The 18181-nt window shown below is 50.8% G+C and overlaps 2 protein-coding genes across 3 annotated transcripts; both read right to left on the bottom strand.

The window, feature by feature from the left end:
• Window positions 1–886: 886 nt before the first annotated feature.
• On the bottom strand, window positions 887–13049 carry KIF3B (kinesin family member 3B). 2 transcript variants are annotated; one of them, XM_068416234.1, is made up of 9 exons: window positions 13003–13049; window positions 8251–9689; window positions 7578–7679; window positions 6782–6904; window positions 6552–6670; window positions 6224–6337; window positions 5445–5550; window positions 5057–5235; window positions 887–4557 (listed from the first exon to the last, which is right to left on the bottom strand). In XM_068416234.1, exons 2-9 carry the CDS (start codon window positions 9631–9633, stop codon window positions 4464–4466), a joined length of 2220 nt encoding a protein of 739 aa, XP_068272335.1. In that variant the 5' UTR covers window positions 9634–9689; window positions 13003–13049; the 3' UTR covers window positions 887–4463. The 2 variants fall into 2 exon arrangements, with proteins under 2 accessions (XP_068272335.1, XP_068272336.1); XM_068416235.1 differs by lacking the exon at window positions 13003–13049 and adding an exon at window positions 12505–12556.
• Window positions 13050–13445: 396 nt separating this feature from the next.
• On the bottom strand, window positions 13446–18155 carry POFUT1 (protein O-fucosyltransferase 1). Its single transcript, XM_068416242.1, has 7 exons — window positions 17969–18155; window positions 17740–17861; window positions 17421–17603; window positions 16745–16857; window positions 16050–16242; window positions 15611–15853; window positions 13446–15193 (listed from the first exon to the last, which is right to left on the bottom strand). The coding sequence occupies exons 1-7, from the start codon at window positions 18108–18110 to the stop codon at window positions 15005–15007; spliced, it is 1185 nt and encodes a 394-aa protein (XP_068272343.1). The 5' UTR covers window positions 18111–18155; the 3' UTR covers window positions 13446–15004.
• Window positions 18156–18181: the final 26 nt, after the last annotated feature.

Consider the following 18181-nt stretch of genomic DNA (forward strand, 5'->3'; position numbering starts at 1 on the left):
GGCGGCTCCGGGCGCTACGGGAGGCGGCGGCGGCGGGTCGGGCCCGACATAACAACGGGGTCAAAGGGCTGGGAGCAGGGGGGGAGGGGGCGGGGCTCGGCGACGGTGGCCGCGGCGGGACACGGCGGGACCCGCGCGCGCCGCGACCGTAAGGGGCGGGGCCGGGCTCGCGAGGCGCGCGGCGGGCCTGGGCCTCGTTTGAAGGAAAACAGAGCGCAAGGGCTGCCGGGAGCTGTAGTCCCCGCGGCCGCCCCCGCCGCGGCCCCGCCCCCGCCGCGGACTACAGTTCCCGGCAGGCACCGCGCGCGCCGCGCGCCATGCTGGGCCCGGCCCTGCCCGCGGCCTCCACTCACGGCCGCGGGGCTCCTGCCCCCGGTGGGAGAAGCGGCACCGCCCGGGCCGGGAGGCGGCTGCGTGACCGGCGTCCTCAGCCCTGGCAGAGCAGCTCTGAGGGAAAGCCCATGGCCGACCCCCTGCCGCCGGCTGCTGTGAGGAGGGAAGATGTCGGCCCCCGCCGCTCCCCGGCTCTTCGTGCTTCAGGACCCGCGTTATGGCCTGAGGCCGCTTCTCCCCACGGAGCCGAACCGCCGCCCTCGCCGCTTCCCTCCAGTGCGGAGCGCCGGGCCCGGCTCACCCGACCCAGGCAGGGACCCCCGCCGGGGCTCTGCCAGCGCTCCTAGTTCCTGACAGCAACACAACGTTAGGCAGTCCTACTCTTCCTTAATTTTACCGCTTAATAATAATTTACTTTGCCCAGAGACTTTTTTGGCGGAAAAATAACACAAGGCTTTGTAAAACACGAAGTTGCTGAACTCCGCCATTACTTACAAATTAAGAATGAGAAACAGGCACGTTTTGATAGATGCAATAAATCTTATTGACTTTATTACACGTTGTATTTTAGGATCACTTTACATTCCTAGACAAAAGAGATGATACAAATAAATAGAAGCTGTAAAACTATGGACAGAACTATGGACAGGTTCTTTGTCTACAGACCACCTAAGAGAAGGCGGAGATCGGTGTATCTCTGAGGAGCTGTGAGTTCTCATATGGACAGTTGTGCCCGCAGGCAGAGCCTTGAGCACTGCGTTTCAAAAAGAGAGGGGACTGGAGAAGGCAGTAAGCGCCTGGACCACGGAGAGAAACCCACCGCTGCGTGGTGCCATACAGACGGGACCAGTGTTCTCATTGCGGTTCCATCTCCGCATCCAGTTATGGCTTTTGCAGGTTACCTTTTCCAATTTAACACGGCAGAAATGGACCCAGAGGAGTCGCACTGAACCGTTTAAAGACTGGTGCACGTTAACCATCGCAGACAGAAGAGAGGCCAGACCCAGGTGTGCAGGGGTCGCGCTGAAACTCGGCGAGCGCTCTATGGTGCGTGAAGGCAGACTTACTACACCCCATAAAAATTACTGAGCACAACTCTGATCTGATCTGTATAACGTACCAGCGTAGCTCGAGACGCTGTGACAGAGGTACGTGTTTGAGAAGATTCAAGCAGCGTACAACTATTTTAAAAAAGGCGCTAGACCTGTTGAGGAGTTTAAGAAAGTGCTTTAATTCCTATGCTTCAGTGTCACACGGCGCTCCCAGAGCCAAGGGCCGACTTCTGCTCCATGTCACTTTTTAAAAAAACATCCCATTATACAGATCCGAGGAAAGACGAGAAGGACGTTAACCATTCCTATGAAGAAACCATGCTGGTGCACAGTGTCCAAGGGCCTCCAGGAGTCGGCTGGATTTCCTGTCTTTGGCCGTTAACCTGCAGGAAGCCCAGATGGTTCAGATAACACCCAGAGAGGGGCAAACTCGGCAGGAATGTTCCTTAAAAACTTCAACCCAGAGCTCAGTACGTTTTGTACAGCTTAAGACAACGTATTTTGTCTTAATATCAGTGCCACTGAGTATCTGGTCAAGGGTAAGTCCATTGGAATGAGACTCTAAAAGCTTCTGTAGCAATGCGAGATTGCCCACGAGTACACTAACCGAAACTCCAACCACAGCTCCAGTTTAAATACAATGACTAAATATGCAGTTTTATTCTTTTTCCACCCTATTGGATTTCTTTCACCTTGCTAATGAATTTCTACAGAATTAAAAGCAGAGCCTTTCTGACACAGTAACCAGCTAGCTTATCGACACTCAAAGGAGAACAGTTGGGGTTTGCACGGCGATTGCCCCTGTACCAGTCCTGCCTGCCACGAGGGGAGTTTCCAGCATGTGAGTTTCATACAGAATTCCCTACGGCGTAGTAGCGGCTGAGATAAGAGTGTGCGCATGTGCAGACACAGACGTGTCTGTGTATGCATTATTCACATAAAACATGTGTACATAGGTATGTCCATATACATGGTTATATATTTTGTTGCTGTTTCAGGTTTTAGACCCCGCCTTGTTTCATTTCAATTCTCTGAGCACTTACACCATACAATCATCTTTTAAAATGTCCAAGTACAGAAGATTATGTGCTAAAGAAGGAGAGGGAAGAGAAGGTGACATTACATTATGCAACAAGGGCCAATTAAAAGGCTCTCTGTACATAAACAGTGCTTTATAAAAAGGAAAATTATGCCAGGTTTCCATGTTCAGGTTGAAAGAAATTTGCCAGATGCCTGCTCTCTCAATTATAAGCAAACTCCTCCTTCCTCCCCCAAAACTAATATATATATATATGCATGTACATGTGTATATATATATATATGTCAGTCTTGTGGTCCAGAAAAGCACTCCATGAATCAAAGCAGCCACTTTAGTGTTTAACTGGGCCCACCTGGGCAGCTGGCTCACCGAGGCACCGTGCCTGCAAGATGCAGAGGTGAGCTGTGCGTGCGGAGGGTTCGGCTCCTTCTGTGCCCGGGGCTCAGACAGAGTGGAGTTCTCCAGCCTGGGTGAAGTCACTCAGCAGATACTTAACGAGCACACAAGGCAGAGCGCACGCATCAGAGCATTTCTAAAACCAGGCGAGTCCTCAGACACTCGCACATGTCAGTCTGGAAGAAGTCATCAGTGAGGGAGAGGAAATAGGTAAAAACGTTCATAGGATGACAGCCAACAGCAACCAGAAAAAGTAACACCCCAAGTCTCAATATACAGTGAACTAAAACTTACAAGTGAGCTGTGAGACACCAGACAGGGACACCTTCCTGTCCTCAGCGTGGCAGTTCCACCTCCCTCTACCCTGCGGCACTACAGGACCCTGCTTTAGTCATAGGGCAGCTTTGCAAAGAGACCGTCAAAAGCAGGAGTTCTCCCTCCCTTGTTTTCAAAGTAAAACCCCTGGAGTTAATACCAGATTCCATTTCCCAGACTGGGTTACGTGTGCTTTCGCTCCCAGCGGGCTCTGCATGGGCGGGGAGGTGCAAAGGGAAAGCTCCTAACGTGGAACAGGCGAGGCACAAAAGGTACCGAACGCTGAACCTCCTCAAGCACCACGGGAAGGGACCACACTTAAACGAAGAGTGTGCTCAAAGGCAGCTCCACATTACGGCGCTTCACCCTCCACCCAGCTTACAGGGGAGAGCAGAATCAGCCCTGTGAGCCAGGAAGACAACTCTGAGCCAATGCTACACGTCCCGTGAACAGTGGGAGACATCAGAAAACGGCCTTAAAGACGTTGTATGGACACTGGTTTGAAATGCCAGGGGTAAAGACGGAGGCAAGAGAGAGGAAGAAGGCTGTGGAGCTGGCACTGGTGTGCAGATGTGTTCTTTGCCAAGGTGGTTCCTGTTGGGAGGGGTGAGGTCTGTAGGAGGTCAGTTCAGAGGGGCTCTGACTTACGCCTGTAACCAAGGAAAGGACTTCAGGTTCTATTGCTTCCTTTCTAGAGAGCACAAAGTTCCTTTCAAGACCCCTTTTTTATCCTACAGTTCTACAGGGAGGCACAGCTATCTGGTGGCGAGTACAGGCTGACCACCACCATCCTGCCTGTTCAGACCAACTTCTTAACCCCCCCATGATGCCAGTCTTTCAAGCAGGAAGAGGAATAACTATGCACCTAGTCAAGCTTGAACAGATCCTCTGCTTTTTAGCCTCATTTGGTCCTCCCTATGGAGCTCTGGAGCGGCGGTTCTGTTGAGATGACTTTCAACTCTGTCTTCTTATTGCCCAACAGCAAAAAAGCCCAGTGCAGCAGAAGGGCTAGTGCAGAAGGAGGGACGGTGACGCTGCGAGGTGATCCCCATGCTTCCCATTGCTTCTAATACACTTTAATGTACCTCATGCATTTCTGATTTCCTAACTAAAAATCTGTTTCCCACAGAGGCCAAACGCTGATTTGCAAGCACGTATCTTCCCGTGGCTCAGAGCCCCTGGCCTGGCACAAGTCAGTTAAACAGCAAAGAGGCCATCTCCAGGGGGAAGGGGCTGGAGGCTGGCTGGGAGTTCTCTCTGCAGGTTTTTACTTGTCTCTGCTCTCGGAAGGCAAAGGCTGTTCGCGCCCTGGAGAGGAGCTGCTGGTTTTACTTTGGAACCAGCCCTCGGGACTGTGGGTAGAGCTGAGAACTATGGGTGCCTGCTGAAGAGGATCCCCCTGATTTCCTTCCAGTTTTAGGCCTGAAGAAGTAAAAATGAAAAAATAAACAAAAAGCCCCAACAATGTCACCTGTTACTCATCAAAATTAATCTTCCGAAAGCTGAATCTTTTTACCGTATTTATTCTCTAATCAGTCTCAGCTTTCTCTTCTGTCCTATGTTCCTTTCTCCCTCTGCTTCACAGCCAAGCTCACCTGAGCTTCACAGACAAGAAGTGCCAACAGAGGACAACTGTACTTGTATCACAGAATCCCAGAATCAATGAGGTTGGAAGAGCCCTCTGGGATCATCAAGTCCAACCATTGCCCTGACACCACCATGGCAACTAGACCAGGGCACTAAGTGCCATGTCCAGGCTTTTCTTAAACCCCTCCAGAGATGATGACTCCACCACCTCCCTGGGCAGCCCCTTCCAATGGCTAATGACCCTTGCTGAAAAGAAATTCTTCCTAATGTCCAACCTGAACCTCCTCCTGTAGCTCTACTGTTGGCTAGTCTGCTTACTGGAAGTCCAACTCACCTGGGTTTCGATTTTTTATTTGAAGTGCTCTCAAAGGTTGAAGCGTCCACCTGTATCTCATCTTCATCCTGCAGAGCTGCTTCCAGAGCTGCCTGGACTTTGGGAGCGATGGCTGGACCTTCGTAGTCTCTCGTCGTTCGGCTGGGCATGTCAAGTTCCAGTAACACGATGTTCTCTGCCTGAGACAGTAAAAGCAGAACCAAAGTCTGCACATTTTCATACAAATTGTTTCTTTTCCCTCCAGAAGCTTATTCTGGAGTACTTTATAGATGTATGTAGGACACTGTAAAAATTTCCAGCCCACTGAAAAACTAACAATCCCCTGGCATTCGCATTGCCCTGATCAGGAGGGTGAACACACAGAGGTTGGAACCACATCAGGGCTTACCCTGTACCGAGCCTCTGGACGAATCATCATGGACGTCCTCGCGTGTTGGCTCAGTGGCCTTTTGTACCCTACAGCAGACACCGGTCTTTTCATCATCTGCTGGTTACTAGAGAAAAACGGATACTCAGTCTGTTATACACCAAAACCAAAGGCTCCTCTTGGAGTTTATGAGCTAAAACACCTGCAAATTCCACACAGAAATATGTTTCAAGAGAGCAGAAACTACCTAGGCTGCGTTTGCAGGAACAGCTCTCCACAGCCAGACACAAGAAGACAGGATAGTTATCCTGGGTCATCGGCTCCCTGCGCAAAGGGGAGGATTTCTACATGTTTTTTACAGACGCACTCAGCTGCATCCAACTTTCTCAATTTGCTGTAGAGAACTTTATGTGTCGAGAGGCAGGATCTAGCCACAGTTCTCATAATAATAATAATTTTTGAGAGCTTTCCTTCTAAAACAGGGAAGAAATATGATGGGAATTTACTGCTGTTTTAATGATGAATGCACTATTACGTGTACTTTACATATAATTATAGGGCTCATCTAGAAAAAAAATCCTAATATTCCAAGAATTCTCCTAACTGCACATTCCTATTTTATTCAACCTACTAAGAGGAATATTTTTTTTATTTTATAGTGCAACAAGAAGCTACAAACTCTGGAGGGCCAGTTTAAATCCCCAATTCAATCCCTCTTTTGGGGTACCTTGTTCTTGACAGTGAGAGGGTTTTCTGTGCCCTATAATTCCATCCCAAGGAAAGATCAGAAGAACACTCACTCCAGACGGGTTATGGGATGAAGTTTCCACTGGTCTTCCTCTTCATCAAAGAATGATCTGTTCATGATCTTATTCTTTTCTTCCAAGGGAATAAAATTTTCAATAATCAGGTGCCTACATGCAACCACAAAAATGGGAAATACACAAGAAACATAATTAGCAGATGACTTTCTCCACTGACTTAATACAGCCTTGGAAAAGGAGGAAGGCTTTAGTTTACTCATGTTTAAATCTCGTTCCACAAGCGTGTGCAATGCAGTCCCTCCCTCCGCTCCCCACCCAAACCATCTCTGTCACAGTTAACAGCAGGCGATGAAGGCGGCCTTACTTTAGCTTTAGCTCCCTGGTAAGTTCATTCTGGGTCTGTTCCAGTTCCTGGCGCTCCTTGATGTGCTCTTCTTGGAGATCGTGGATCTCTGCCTTCACAGCTTGCAGCTTGGAAAACAACTGGGACAGACAACAAGAGCCAAAGTCACGACTTGCCCATGTTCCTGTCCCTTTCACACACAAGCTGATTTTATTCCTAACCCACCAGACGCGGAATCATTTTCTTTTTACCTTTTTGAGTTTTTTGGTCTTTATGTCCACCTCTTGCTGAAGAGAACTGTAGGTCTCCTTCAGCTCTAGTGTTTCCTCATCCCGACTTTCCATCTGCTGCTGGATTTCTCGCTCCCGACGTTTCTGAAGAAGGTGACATACAATATTAAAGACCACAATTACATTGCTGCCTCCGGGCTGACACACATGACACCAACACTCAGGAGGTTTTTACTTCCCTGGGCTTCAGGGCTTTTGCTTTAGCTTCTACTTCTTCCTACCTCTTGCCTTAGAAATAACAGAAGCATTAACTCTTTGTCCTTATTTTGCTACTAAAATCAGACAGGGTGAATATGTGTTCAGGCTTCAATGAAAGGAATCAAATGTCATGTTTAGATTCTTTTTTTTCCTTTTTATCAATTCGTACTAGTCATTGCACTTCAAGAATCACCAACAGAAAATGCATAATAGAAAATAAACTTTTAGCACACAGTGAGCATCCCTCCCTTGAGCTAATGGCTGAACTGTCACTCTCCGAGGTCTTCCAATTATTTCTTCACTTACAGCCAGCTCAAGTCAAGATAGGACATAAATCTTTAACGTGAAAAGCTGGAAGAAAACTATTATAAACCTTCTTCACATATTTCACACAATGACAAATAGGACACAAGGCCTTCCCCCTTCTTTTGAGATAAATGATTGCAATTGAACCAATTTTAGGGGTAACCCTGGGAAAATTTTCTTATCATTTCTCCTGGTTTATAAAAGTTCTGCAGCTAGGCTTTTTATACAGAGTAACAAATGTTCTTCCTTGTACCTGTTCTGCAATTTCCTGTCGTTTCTGTTCCAGGATTTTCTGCTGTTCATTCGTGTGATCCACAATATTTTTCCCTCCCACCAGAAGCTTGCTTTCCATTGCCTGAAAGGAAGAACCAAGGTCAGAAGTTTCTCTCAGTGACCACAGAATGTAACTTCCTCTCATGTGGATACAGCTTCAGGGCAGCTCTCTTATTTAACGTTCTCTTTCAAGTCAGCTGCTACAAGAATCACTATTTCTTAAAATTCCTATAAAACTGCAGGATTAATGAAACAGCAACATGCTTAGAATTACGCATTGCTGCGGTGTGTGGCAAAGCCAGAGAACAAAAATGCGTGCTCTCCTGTAAAGAACTTGTTAGTGATTTCTGACAGAATGAAGCATTTTTTGTGCTACAGGTTGTGAAAAGACAACTTATTGTGCTGATTGCTTAAGATCCTACAAGATCAGCACATAAGAACAATGAAACAACTCATGAATATTGAAATATGTAATTAATGGTGGAATTTTCAACTTCTCTCTAGAAATAGTTTACTTTAAAATCTTCCAATCTAAACACAAATCACTATCCTGGAAACTTCTTGTGAAATATCCTTCCAAATTGGCAAACCCTCTGTTCTCCCCACAGCCTAAATAAATTGCTTTCAAAAAGTATGACAAGGAAGAATTCTACCTTGATTTTAGCACTCAGCATTTCTGTTGCTTCCTTCTCTCGCTTCAGGTCCTCCATTTTCTTCTCCTTCTCTTTCAGGAGTCTCATCTTTTCTTCTGCTACCAAGCTGTGATCCTCAACTATAGCTTTTTTCTCAATCTCCAGCTTTTCTTGTTGCTCCCTCCAATAGTCATCTTTGTCATCTCCTTCATCCTCACCCTCTTCAGTGTCCTCCTCCTCTTCCCCACCATCTCGCCTCCTTTCCCTCCTCTTTCTTTTGCCAATAGACCGTTTCTCCAACTGTGCCTTGAGTCGAGCAATCTCTTCCTGGAATTCTCGCAGCAGAGCATCCTTAGGATCCTCATTCACTCGTGGCTTGTTCTTGATGTTTTTGGCACGGTTGGCGTATCTCAGTGTGGTCAGAGTCTCCTCTACGTTGTACGAGGCAGGGCCTATGTTGGCCACCATCACAGTTTTGGCATTGCCACCTAACGAGTCCTGAAGTAACCTAGTCAGCTTTGAGTCCCGGTATGGAATGTGTGTGCTTTTGCCATCTACTAGGGCAGAGATAACGTTGCCCAAAGCTGAGAGGGAGAGATTGATTTTAGTAGCTTCCTTTAACCTTTCCCCCTGTGCTCCAGTCTTAGCTTGCCGCTCGCTGCCTGCAAGGTCTACCAGGTTGAGTTTCCCAACACGGATGTGATTCTCTCCATCGAGTCCCAGCTCGCTGCACTCGATGGTGATCACAAAAATGGCATGAGATCGAGAGCTGTGTTCGTTCATGTTGGTGGCACCGACGGAGCGGTTTTGGTTTCCCACGTTCATGACGTGCTCTATCTCTTTGACACTTTTTGTAACAAAGGAGGACAAATCCTTAACGTATACACCCGTGTCCGGTCTCTCCTTTAACTCCAGCCGCTTGGACTGATCCTTGGATAACAAGTCTCTGATTTCTTCCTGGTATATTTCCAAATAAGAAGCTCTAACTAGGTATTGCTGATTTTGAGATCTGGAGATGTGAGTGAAGATGTGATCAAACGAATTGGGGATGACCCCTCTTTTTTCAGGGTCACCACGCACCCCTTCCATCGTGTATGTTTTCCCCGTCCCAGTCTGCCCGTAGGCAAAGATTGTCCCATTGAACCCTTGCAGAACAGAGTCCACAAGAGGTCTGAAGGTCTCATCGTAGAGTTCAACCTGTTTGGAATTCCAGTCATACACAGCATCAAAGGTGAAAGTTTTAGGCAGTTCATGAGCTGTTCCCCGTGGATTCTTCACGGAGACCTGCCCTAACTTGACATCCACATTAACAACTTTTTCATACGAAGCTGTCTTCTCTTTGCTGTTCATCGGCCGGCATCGTACCACCACCCTAACAGACTCAGAGCTCTTTAACTTAGACATGATGGCAGGTCTGCAGCTGGCGTGAGCTGAACGATGGATGATCTTGGGCTAGAAACCTAAAACACAAACAAAGGAGGAATATGTGAAGGCAGTTTTCTGCAGGTGTAATCTACATTGTGCCTCATCTAATGCTTAAGGAAGCAGAGGACATCAGGGTGTGAAGTGGACACCTGCCAGGATTTACCCTTCTCAGGCTTTTGAAGGTGAGTTTCAGCTCCTTTCATATCACTTCTTATAAAAATTTCATAAAGCACTCACTCCTTCGAGCCCGCCCTCCTTCTGTAACGTGATTGCCCTCTGTGACAGGATACTGCAAACACGAGTGTCCTCCTCAGCTAGAACTCGCCCATCTGTTTTTATGGGGAAACTGAGGACAACTGCACTTGCTTTAGAGATTTCAAGCACAATTGTTCACACAGATCTATGCTGCGATTTTCCTTTTGGCCATATACTTTTACAGGGACTCCCCACAAAAGCCAGCTCTGCCCAAGCACACCAACCTACTGAAACACACTCCACACTCCTGCTCTGGTGTTCCAACTGAATCCAGTTTACAAGATTCAGCGTCAATATAAACTCACATTGCATAAACGCAGCTCACGGATCCGAGTCCTTCATGCCTCTGGGGAGAGAGGAAGAAACACGCTGCTGCATCCCCCGTTTACAGCAGAACAAAAGGACTGTTACCACTGAAGCACCAGCCTTACAGGGGAGATGTGAACGGCACAGCTTGGGGAATACCCTGTGATTTCTAATGAGCTTTTTTTTTTTCAAAAATACCTTTCAGGAAGAGCTCTGAGATCCTTCTGCCAACTGGAACTAAGCATAAAGCTAATACACCCTGGAAACCCCGAGTAGCGCTGGCACACGTTCAGGCTGGCCTCCTCCAGCCATTCTCGCTGCTCCACTACCAGCTGGATCTGCAGCCACCCATGGATTTTGCCTAATTGTTTTTCACACAATAATTGCCTGTCTGAGGAGAGCTTCTCCAAACAAGGTGACAGAGAACTGCAGGAGCAGAGCTAGAGGACTGAGAAAGGAAGCAGAACATTTCTAGCCCAAAATCCAGCCAAAATCTGCACTACAAAGAATAACACCAGAGCAACAAGTAAGTCCAAGAATTGTACAGAAACCTCAATGTGGCCTTCAGAATCGCCTTGGTTTTGTGAGGGGACACTCCTTCTCCTCACTATTCCTGTGAAAACACGTGGTAGCTACCAGGAGGAAGATGAGGAACATGCACTGGATTCACCAAACTAGACAATCATCCAGAAGAAGCACTTTACAACCTGCCCAGTGAATTCAAACCGTTACAGGAATTTTGGATTGCTACTGAATAAAAACATTTCCCTCCTGACAACTCCAGATAAAGATGGCCTTGCTGTCCCACCCACAAGGAACCCATATTCTAGAACACCAAATGTGGACAAGTCTTGCAGAAGCACAAAAAGCAACTTTCCCTCTAATCCTCATGAGTAGTTGTGTGTACAAAGACACCCTTCCCCTTCCACACCTTCTGGAGATATTCCAGTAGTTCAGGAGGTTCACAAGAAAGAATCTTTTTCACACAAGCTCCTGTAACAACCTTCATTTACCTGCACTATTACAGCGAACGTTCACATTGGCAAATACTCAAATTCGCGCCAATTCTGAAAAGCAGAACCTTGATTTATTCTATATAATTAACATCCAAAATCCTGTTTTGATGAGAACTGCCGCTTTGTAAGTGCCACTAACATCATATGATCAGAATTAAGTTAATCTTCACACAGACTGCTTTTTTTTCAAGAGCATACATGGCCACGCACTCAGCTGGAAGTTGAGTGGACTATCCAGCGTGTCCCCTCTGCGCCAGCTTCGGCAGAGGTACACTGAACACAACCACGCTGCATCCTTGTGGGGGATTGTTCATCAACACAAGCTTGATAAGCTTTTAACACCTTTCCCCATTTCACTTGCAAGTCTCTTTTTATAGTCACAAATAACTACCTTTACCCCCAATTTGGGCTATTTTCATAACAACCTATCATGAATCATCTCCAATTACTTCAGCGACTGCTGTGGAGTTTACTGGGAGCAAAACAAATGCTGCTTCTTCTCAGACTTACCCAAGTGCGTGACTGAAAAGCACCACCAACTCGCTGGCAGCCTTTGCATTCCCCAGAACCTCCACGGCAACGCTTGAGCTGCCCGGAGCAGCCGGGCAGGGACGGCCAGAAGAGCTGGAAGGCCACCGTGCCACCCGCTCCTCTGCCACAGGGAGGGGGCTTCAGTCATGACATTAGCTCAGCCTACAGCGACCTGGGCCGGGTCCTAAGAGTCAAGGTGGAGCTGAACGCACCTGAAGGTGTGCTCCAGGGGACCCAGAGGGGAGAGTGGGCACAAATCCAAGCGGGTTTGTTCATTTCAGTCACCACAAGGTCGTGCCTGAAAAAATAAGCAAGGCCACAACCTGAAGGTGTGCACAGGGAAGCTCTGCTCCTCCGCAGCTCCCAGGGGTCAGGGCACCTACCACGATCCCATCTGCCTCCAGCAGGCTGAAGTCCTGCAGCCTCTTTGCTTCCTGGTTTAAGTTTAAAGACCTCAGGAAAATTTTCTCGCTGCCTACACCCTTCCCTCGCGTCTCTCTGCACATCCCCAGGTACCACTTAAAAAATTCCATTGCTTTCTTGCAGTTTAAATCTTTCAAGTATTTGTGGGTTCATAATGGCTTAATTACTTGTGTCTTTCACTCCTTCACAAGCCAACCGCCTCTCCCGCTCTTGTTCTCCTCCCAGCTGCCTGCCCAACGCACCGCGGACCGAACAGGACGTCCCTGGAGCTGGGCAGGTGGGTGCCACCTCTGCCACCGCGGGCCCCGATGTCACTTACTGTGGTCACCTCCAGCACGGTGCCCCACGGGTGTCCCCTCCCCGGGGAGGTGGCGGGTACGGGACCCCCGCTCCATCCAAGACCCCAAGCTTGTTTCTGGTTACGGGTTCACCCGAGCGTCACCCGCCGCCCTCGGACCGTGACACCGGGTGTGGCAGGGAAGGGGTCCCGGGGGCACCCAGCTCGAGAGACGGGGACAGTGGGCCGTGCCCGAGGGGTGAGCAGCGACAGGGGGTCCCCCGCCCGCGGCCTCGCCCCAGGCAGCCTGGCAGCGGGCACGGCCCGCCGCCTCCCCCGCTCGCCGCCCCGGCCGCCACCGAGGCCGTGCCCACGCGTGCAAACGGGGGCGGCCGCAGCGGCAGCGGGTGCCCCGGGCTGTCACACCCGCGCGGCAGCGGGAGAGCAGCGGCGGCGGCGGGTGCCGGCCCTCGGGTGAGCGTCCCGGGCCGCGGCGGCCCCTCGGGGCGGGCGGCGGGGCCGGGGCCGGGCCGGACTCACCTGCGCCGTCACCATGGAGCCGCGCGGCCGCCTCCTCCCGCGGCGCCGGAAGCGGCGGGGTAGCCCCGCCCCCCTCCCGTGACGCACTTCCTTGGCAACGCGCGCGCCCGCCCCCACGCCGGCACTTCCGTAGCGACCGGCCGCGGCGGCGCCGCCTCCCGCCGGGCCCGGATGGAGCCGGGACAAAGGGGCCACCGCCCCCGGCCCCGGGCGGCCGCACGGCAGCGCCGGCCCCGCCCCGCGGGCACCGCGCGCCCCCCCGAGCCCCAAAAGCGCCGGGTTTTGCCCCACGTTGTGCTGCTGGGGCCCGGCCGGGCCGGGGAAGGCGCCCGGCGCCCGGGGCGCTGGGCCGGGAACGCAGCCCCGGGGGAAGGAATGGCGGGGCAACACAAGTGAATACAAAATCAGGTTTTTATTATTACAAAAAATACCTTTTTTTTAAAAACCCTTTTCTCATAATACACGGTTTTTCCCCCCAGAACCTGGAGCAGCCGCCGCTGCACCGCGGTGAGGCAGGGCCGCCCCGACGGCACCACCCAAGAGCCGAGTGAGAACCGAGGAGTGCGCAGGCAGCCAGAGGTCCCAAAACCACCAAATCCCATAATTTCTGGAATCCAGCACTGAGGAAACAGGAGACAGGTCTTTGCCGCCCTGACACTTGGGGTACCGTCACATTTAGCCCTCTTTTGCTCACTCCCTTGAGCCTTCAAACGCCTTCAAAGCTCAGGAATGTTTTCAAGGAGGAGAAAAACCCACCAGCAAAATCCAGAAAGACATTTCAAGCTAAACCCCAGCAAACGCTCCGAGACAGCGTCGTTCAGAGCGTAGCAGTGCACGGGAGGCAGCCAGCCCTGTACCACAGCTTCACCCAAGTGGTGTTTCTAAAAAGGAACAGCAAGTTCTGTACTCAATCTTTGGATAAAAACATAACATTAAAGCCACAGGAGCACCAAGAGGCATCGGTCAAGTTGAGACTCACCACATCGGGATTACTGGTGTTCCCAGCAATAAACTGCACCGGGCCAGACTGCGCTTTCACCACCAGCAAACACGTCCCAGTTATCTCCCCTGGGGACTGACCGCCCCTGCAGACAGGGCTCTGATGTCAGGGGGGTTATTTCACAAAGTACAAAAACAAACAAGAGAACAGACCCAGCTATGACATACACCAACCCACTACAGCTACTTTAAAAGCCTTTGCTCAAAAACCAGTTTCACTCCTACCACAGATCTCCACCCAGTATCAACAGCTACAAAGCTACAAGCCCTACACCTCCAGCTCTCAACTGGCCATGAAAGATCTCCCACCTGCGTCCCTGCAAACGCCTCCCCCTGGTTCTGTACGAAGAGGGGCTGAGGAGGCAGCTGCCACGTTAAACCATGCCCCCACCGCACTGCTCTGGCACCGCTGAGGAGATCCAGGTGCCCACAGCACCATGGAGACACTGGGGTGAAACCCCTTTTGACAGGGGAATGGAAACCGCAGCACTGAGTGACACGGGTCTGGGAAGGCAACAGCAGTACTCCATAAAAACCACAACTCCTCAGTTCCCGTCCTGAGCTTTACCGTGCACTCCCTTTCCAGGGACCGTGATACCCCCGACAACACTTTGCACTTAAAAAACACGGTCAGTTTTGGACATGAAGCTTCACAACATCTCTGGGTAAAATTGTTAAGATTTAACAGAAAATAATGGAGAAATCTGAGCAGCTGCTTCCTCATGCTTGCTGGCAAACCCCAGTGAGAACGGAGAGCTATATAAACTACATCCTAAAAACTATACATAGTTTATAGTTTCCTATAAACTACATGATCTAAAATGTCCTTTCTGTCTGACCTCAGGCTGGAAATACAGGAGAAGTCGGACAGAAGAGTCTGAGGAGCATCCCAGGGCTGAGGCAGGTCGGCACAGCCTGGCAGTGCGCTCCGCAGGCAGGAGAACCCCGCTAGCACCCAGCGGTCCCTCGGCGAGGCACCAGGCTCAGAGCCCCAAGAATTTGGTCAGAATTCATCCCGTAGTCTTGGCGGGTGGTCCATGCCAAAAAACGAGGAGGGTTTTCCGTGCACGTCACGCTCTCTTTTCACAAAGGCAGTAAAGGAAGAGACGCAGTTCCCTATGAAATGATCGGACTGGCCAAGAACATACAAATCGATCTGAGGCACTTCTGGCTGCAAGCTTACAACCTTGACCTGCAGGGAAACAAGGAACACATGAACCCAGTCATCTATTATTACAATCCACATGCCTTGGCATAATGCTAGAAACAGGAATATACACCAAAAAGAGAGTGGATTCTGTCTTAAGCTGCCCTATAACTCATTTATGAATAGATAAATGTCAAAACATTTTTGAAAATCATTTAGGTTTATTTACTCAAAGTCTTAAGGAGAAATTTACTATCGTGCAGCATAATGCTCTTCAACCTCTACGAAAGGAGGAGTCTTACAGTATAATTTTTATTGCTGTGAGCAAAATTTACTTTGAGATGCCAATATTTGTCCGTGAACAACAACTGCCTGCCTGCTGTCCATGCCAGCAACGGGCCTGAATCCAAGGAAGGTTTTTATCAAAGCACTCCTGCCAGAAGGGGTTTCTGAAAGCCTTACCTTTCCTTGGAAGAACTGCTGTATTTCCGTCGTGTAGGGCTCGGAGTCAGTCGCGATATAAACAGATTTTGCTTCTGTCTTTGTCACCCAGAGCGTGAGAGCACGCTTGATCTCTTTGAGGTCTGGCAGGCACATGTCCATGGTAAGAGGGACCGCAGCGCTGCGGTCGTAGCCCACGCACTGAGGTGAAGCCATGAAGTGTGGCCCGGCCGTCCCATCCTTCAGCATATTACAAGCATTTTTCTATTGGAAGAAGAAAAGAGAAAATATCCTGTTTGAAAGAGGCATCCCAAGGGCCTTGCTAACGCCCAGCGAGCTGCTGAATGCCAGCAGGGCCGGGGCTGCCACCCCAGCAGCGCAGCTCCTCCTCGGGCAGCTCCTGCCACACAGCCTGAGCCACCAGCCTACAGCAGCACCCCGCCTCCCGCAGGAGCCGTACCCAGTCCGAGCCGATCCTCAGATGAATTCCTACGTAGGGCCTGACCAGCAGAGAATGAATATAGGCCTCTCCTTTCTTCACCATTTCATCAGACCACACCATATACTTGTGGAGGGGCCGGTGCTCCTCTAAGACGGGAAACTGGGCTGGAGCTCCAGGCAAGGCGAGTACAGGGTGCTCAGACGGTGGAAACCTATGGAAAAAACCCAGCAGACTGAGATGTGACAGAACCTTGCGTGCATCATCCTGCTCAGGTACCACGTTTCACCTCAGACCCGCAACAAATTAATTAGTGTTATTTGACAGACAAAAGATAAGAATCTCATACACTACCAAGCAATGAGAGCTTACATTTTCACCCCAGACCAGAGGAATTCTGTCACCCAAACTTACTGATATGACTAAAGTGGCTCTGAAAACACGAGGTAACCAGCAAATACAGTTCATGATCTGAGAGCCAGATTATTTTTTAAAAATAATTAGATATGTAATCAATAAATACTGTAACTGAATATCACTGGCTCAGAAATCACTCAGCCTAACAGAGCTCACACCTAACACTGCCCACAGGCAGAGCGTGCTCAGTGAATATTTAATGGAAAAAGCATTAAGACTTTTAATTATATTGCTAACTAACGAGTTCAATCTCTCCCCCAAAACGACACAGCAACTAGCACAACTGTTTTCATGAGTACCTTTGCATCCAATGGTCCTTGTACGCAGGACTGAAGGAGATTCCCTTGAAGAGCTCAGACTTGTCAAAATTCACTTGGAACTGATCCCAGAAGGGACCAAAAGGATTTCCATCCTGCAAAGGAAAGACGAGTGTTCATTCAGCGCACACGCAGAGCCTGAAAGAGAGACCGAGCAAGATCCTGGCATGCAAAGCTGAAGAGCTTTTCTGTTACAGGAGGAGAGCAGAGCAAATACAACAGCCTGTTTGTCACGTACCAGCTCCACAGGAGGGACAGAGTGAAACACATTAAAGAAAGTTAATTAAGAACTAATAGAAAGAGTGTCTTAAAAGAATGAGAACACCACAGCTCCCAAAGTTGTATTTAAAAGAGGTTGCTTTAAAACCAGCTGCACAACTGTACCACAGATGGCAAGCCAGCAAGCTTTGTTGTTACAGCTCTGCTCTCCTTACAGTCACCATCAAGTCCGAAGTGATAAAACCTGCTTACACAAACGATCTCCCTCGACCCCCGGCACTTGCTGACAAAGAGGGCGCAGCGAGGCACCAGGAATGCCAGCGTGTGGGGTGGGTACCTCCTCAATTTGCAAATCAATGGTGCCCTGAATGAGTCCCACATTCCCTCTGGAACAGCAGCAGGACTGAACTGCGCCCGCGGGGACGCAGGAGGAACTCACCTTCATGGGACAAGTGCTTTTGTCCGCACTCCTCTGAGCCGCCGCCTCGAAGCAGTAAGCCACTCGCTGGCCGGGCGGCCAGTGAACGGGCGCCAGCTGCTCCATGAAGTCCTCCAAGGCCACCACGCGGTGGTACTGCAGGAGCGGCTCCAGCACGAAGTGCTCCGCGTAGGGGACGTGCAGCTGGGGACGAGAGGGACCGCCTGAGCCCCGGGCCGCCGGCACGCAGGGCCCGCCACGCCAAGCCGCCCCCCGGGGCCCGCACCTCAGCCCACGGCCCTGCCCGCCGCCCCCTCCCCGCGCGGCGCCGGGAGCTCACGTTGGTGTAGGGCGGGCGGTGATGGCGGTACTCGATCCACGGCGGCACGGCCAGGGTCCGGTTGAGGGCGCGGGCGAAGGCCAGGGCTCCCAGGAAGTGCTCGGCCTGGTTCCCGAACCGGCCTGCAAGAGAGCGCCGAGAGCGGGGCTCAGCCGGGGCCTCCGCCGGGGCCTCCCCCGGGGGGTCCCCCGGGGCTTCCCCCGGGGGCTCCGCGGCGGGAGGGCCTCACCCATGCAGGGGCAGTAGAGCAGGTAACCGGCCGCGTCCCAGGCGAGCCCCGCGCCGCCTCCCGCCGCCATCCCCAGGAGCAGAACGGCGACCGGCCACGCTGCCATGGCGGCCCGGCGGAGGCCAACGAGCAGCGGCGCCATCCCGGCATGCCCCGGGGCCCGCCGGAACGGCCGCTCTAGCGGGAAGCGGCCACCATCGAGGCGGATGCGGG

Source organism: Nyctibius grandis, chromosome 19, assembly GCF_013368605.1.
Source record: "Nyctibius grandis isolate bNycGra1 chromosome 19, bNycGra1.pri, whole genome shotgun sequence".
Taxonomy (NCBI): domain Eukaryota; kingdom Metazoa; phylum Chordata; class Aves; order Nyctibiiformes; family Nyctibiidae; genus Nyctibius; species Nyctibius grandis.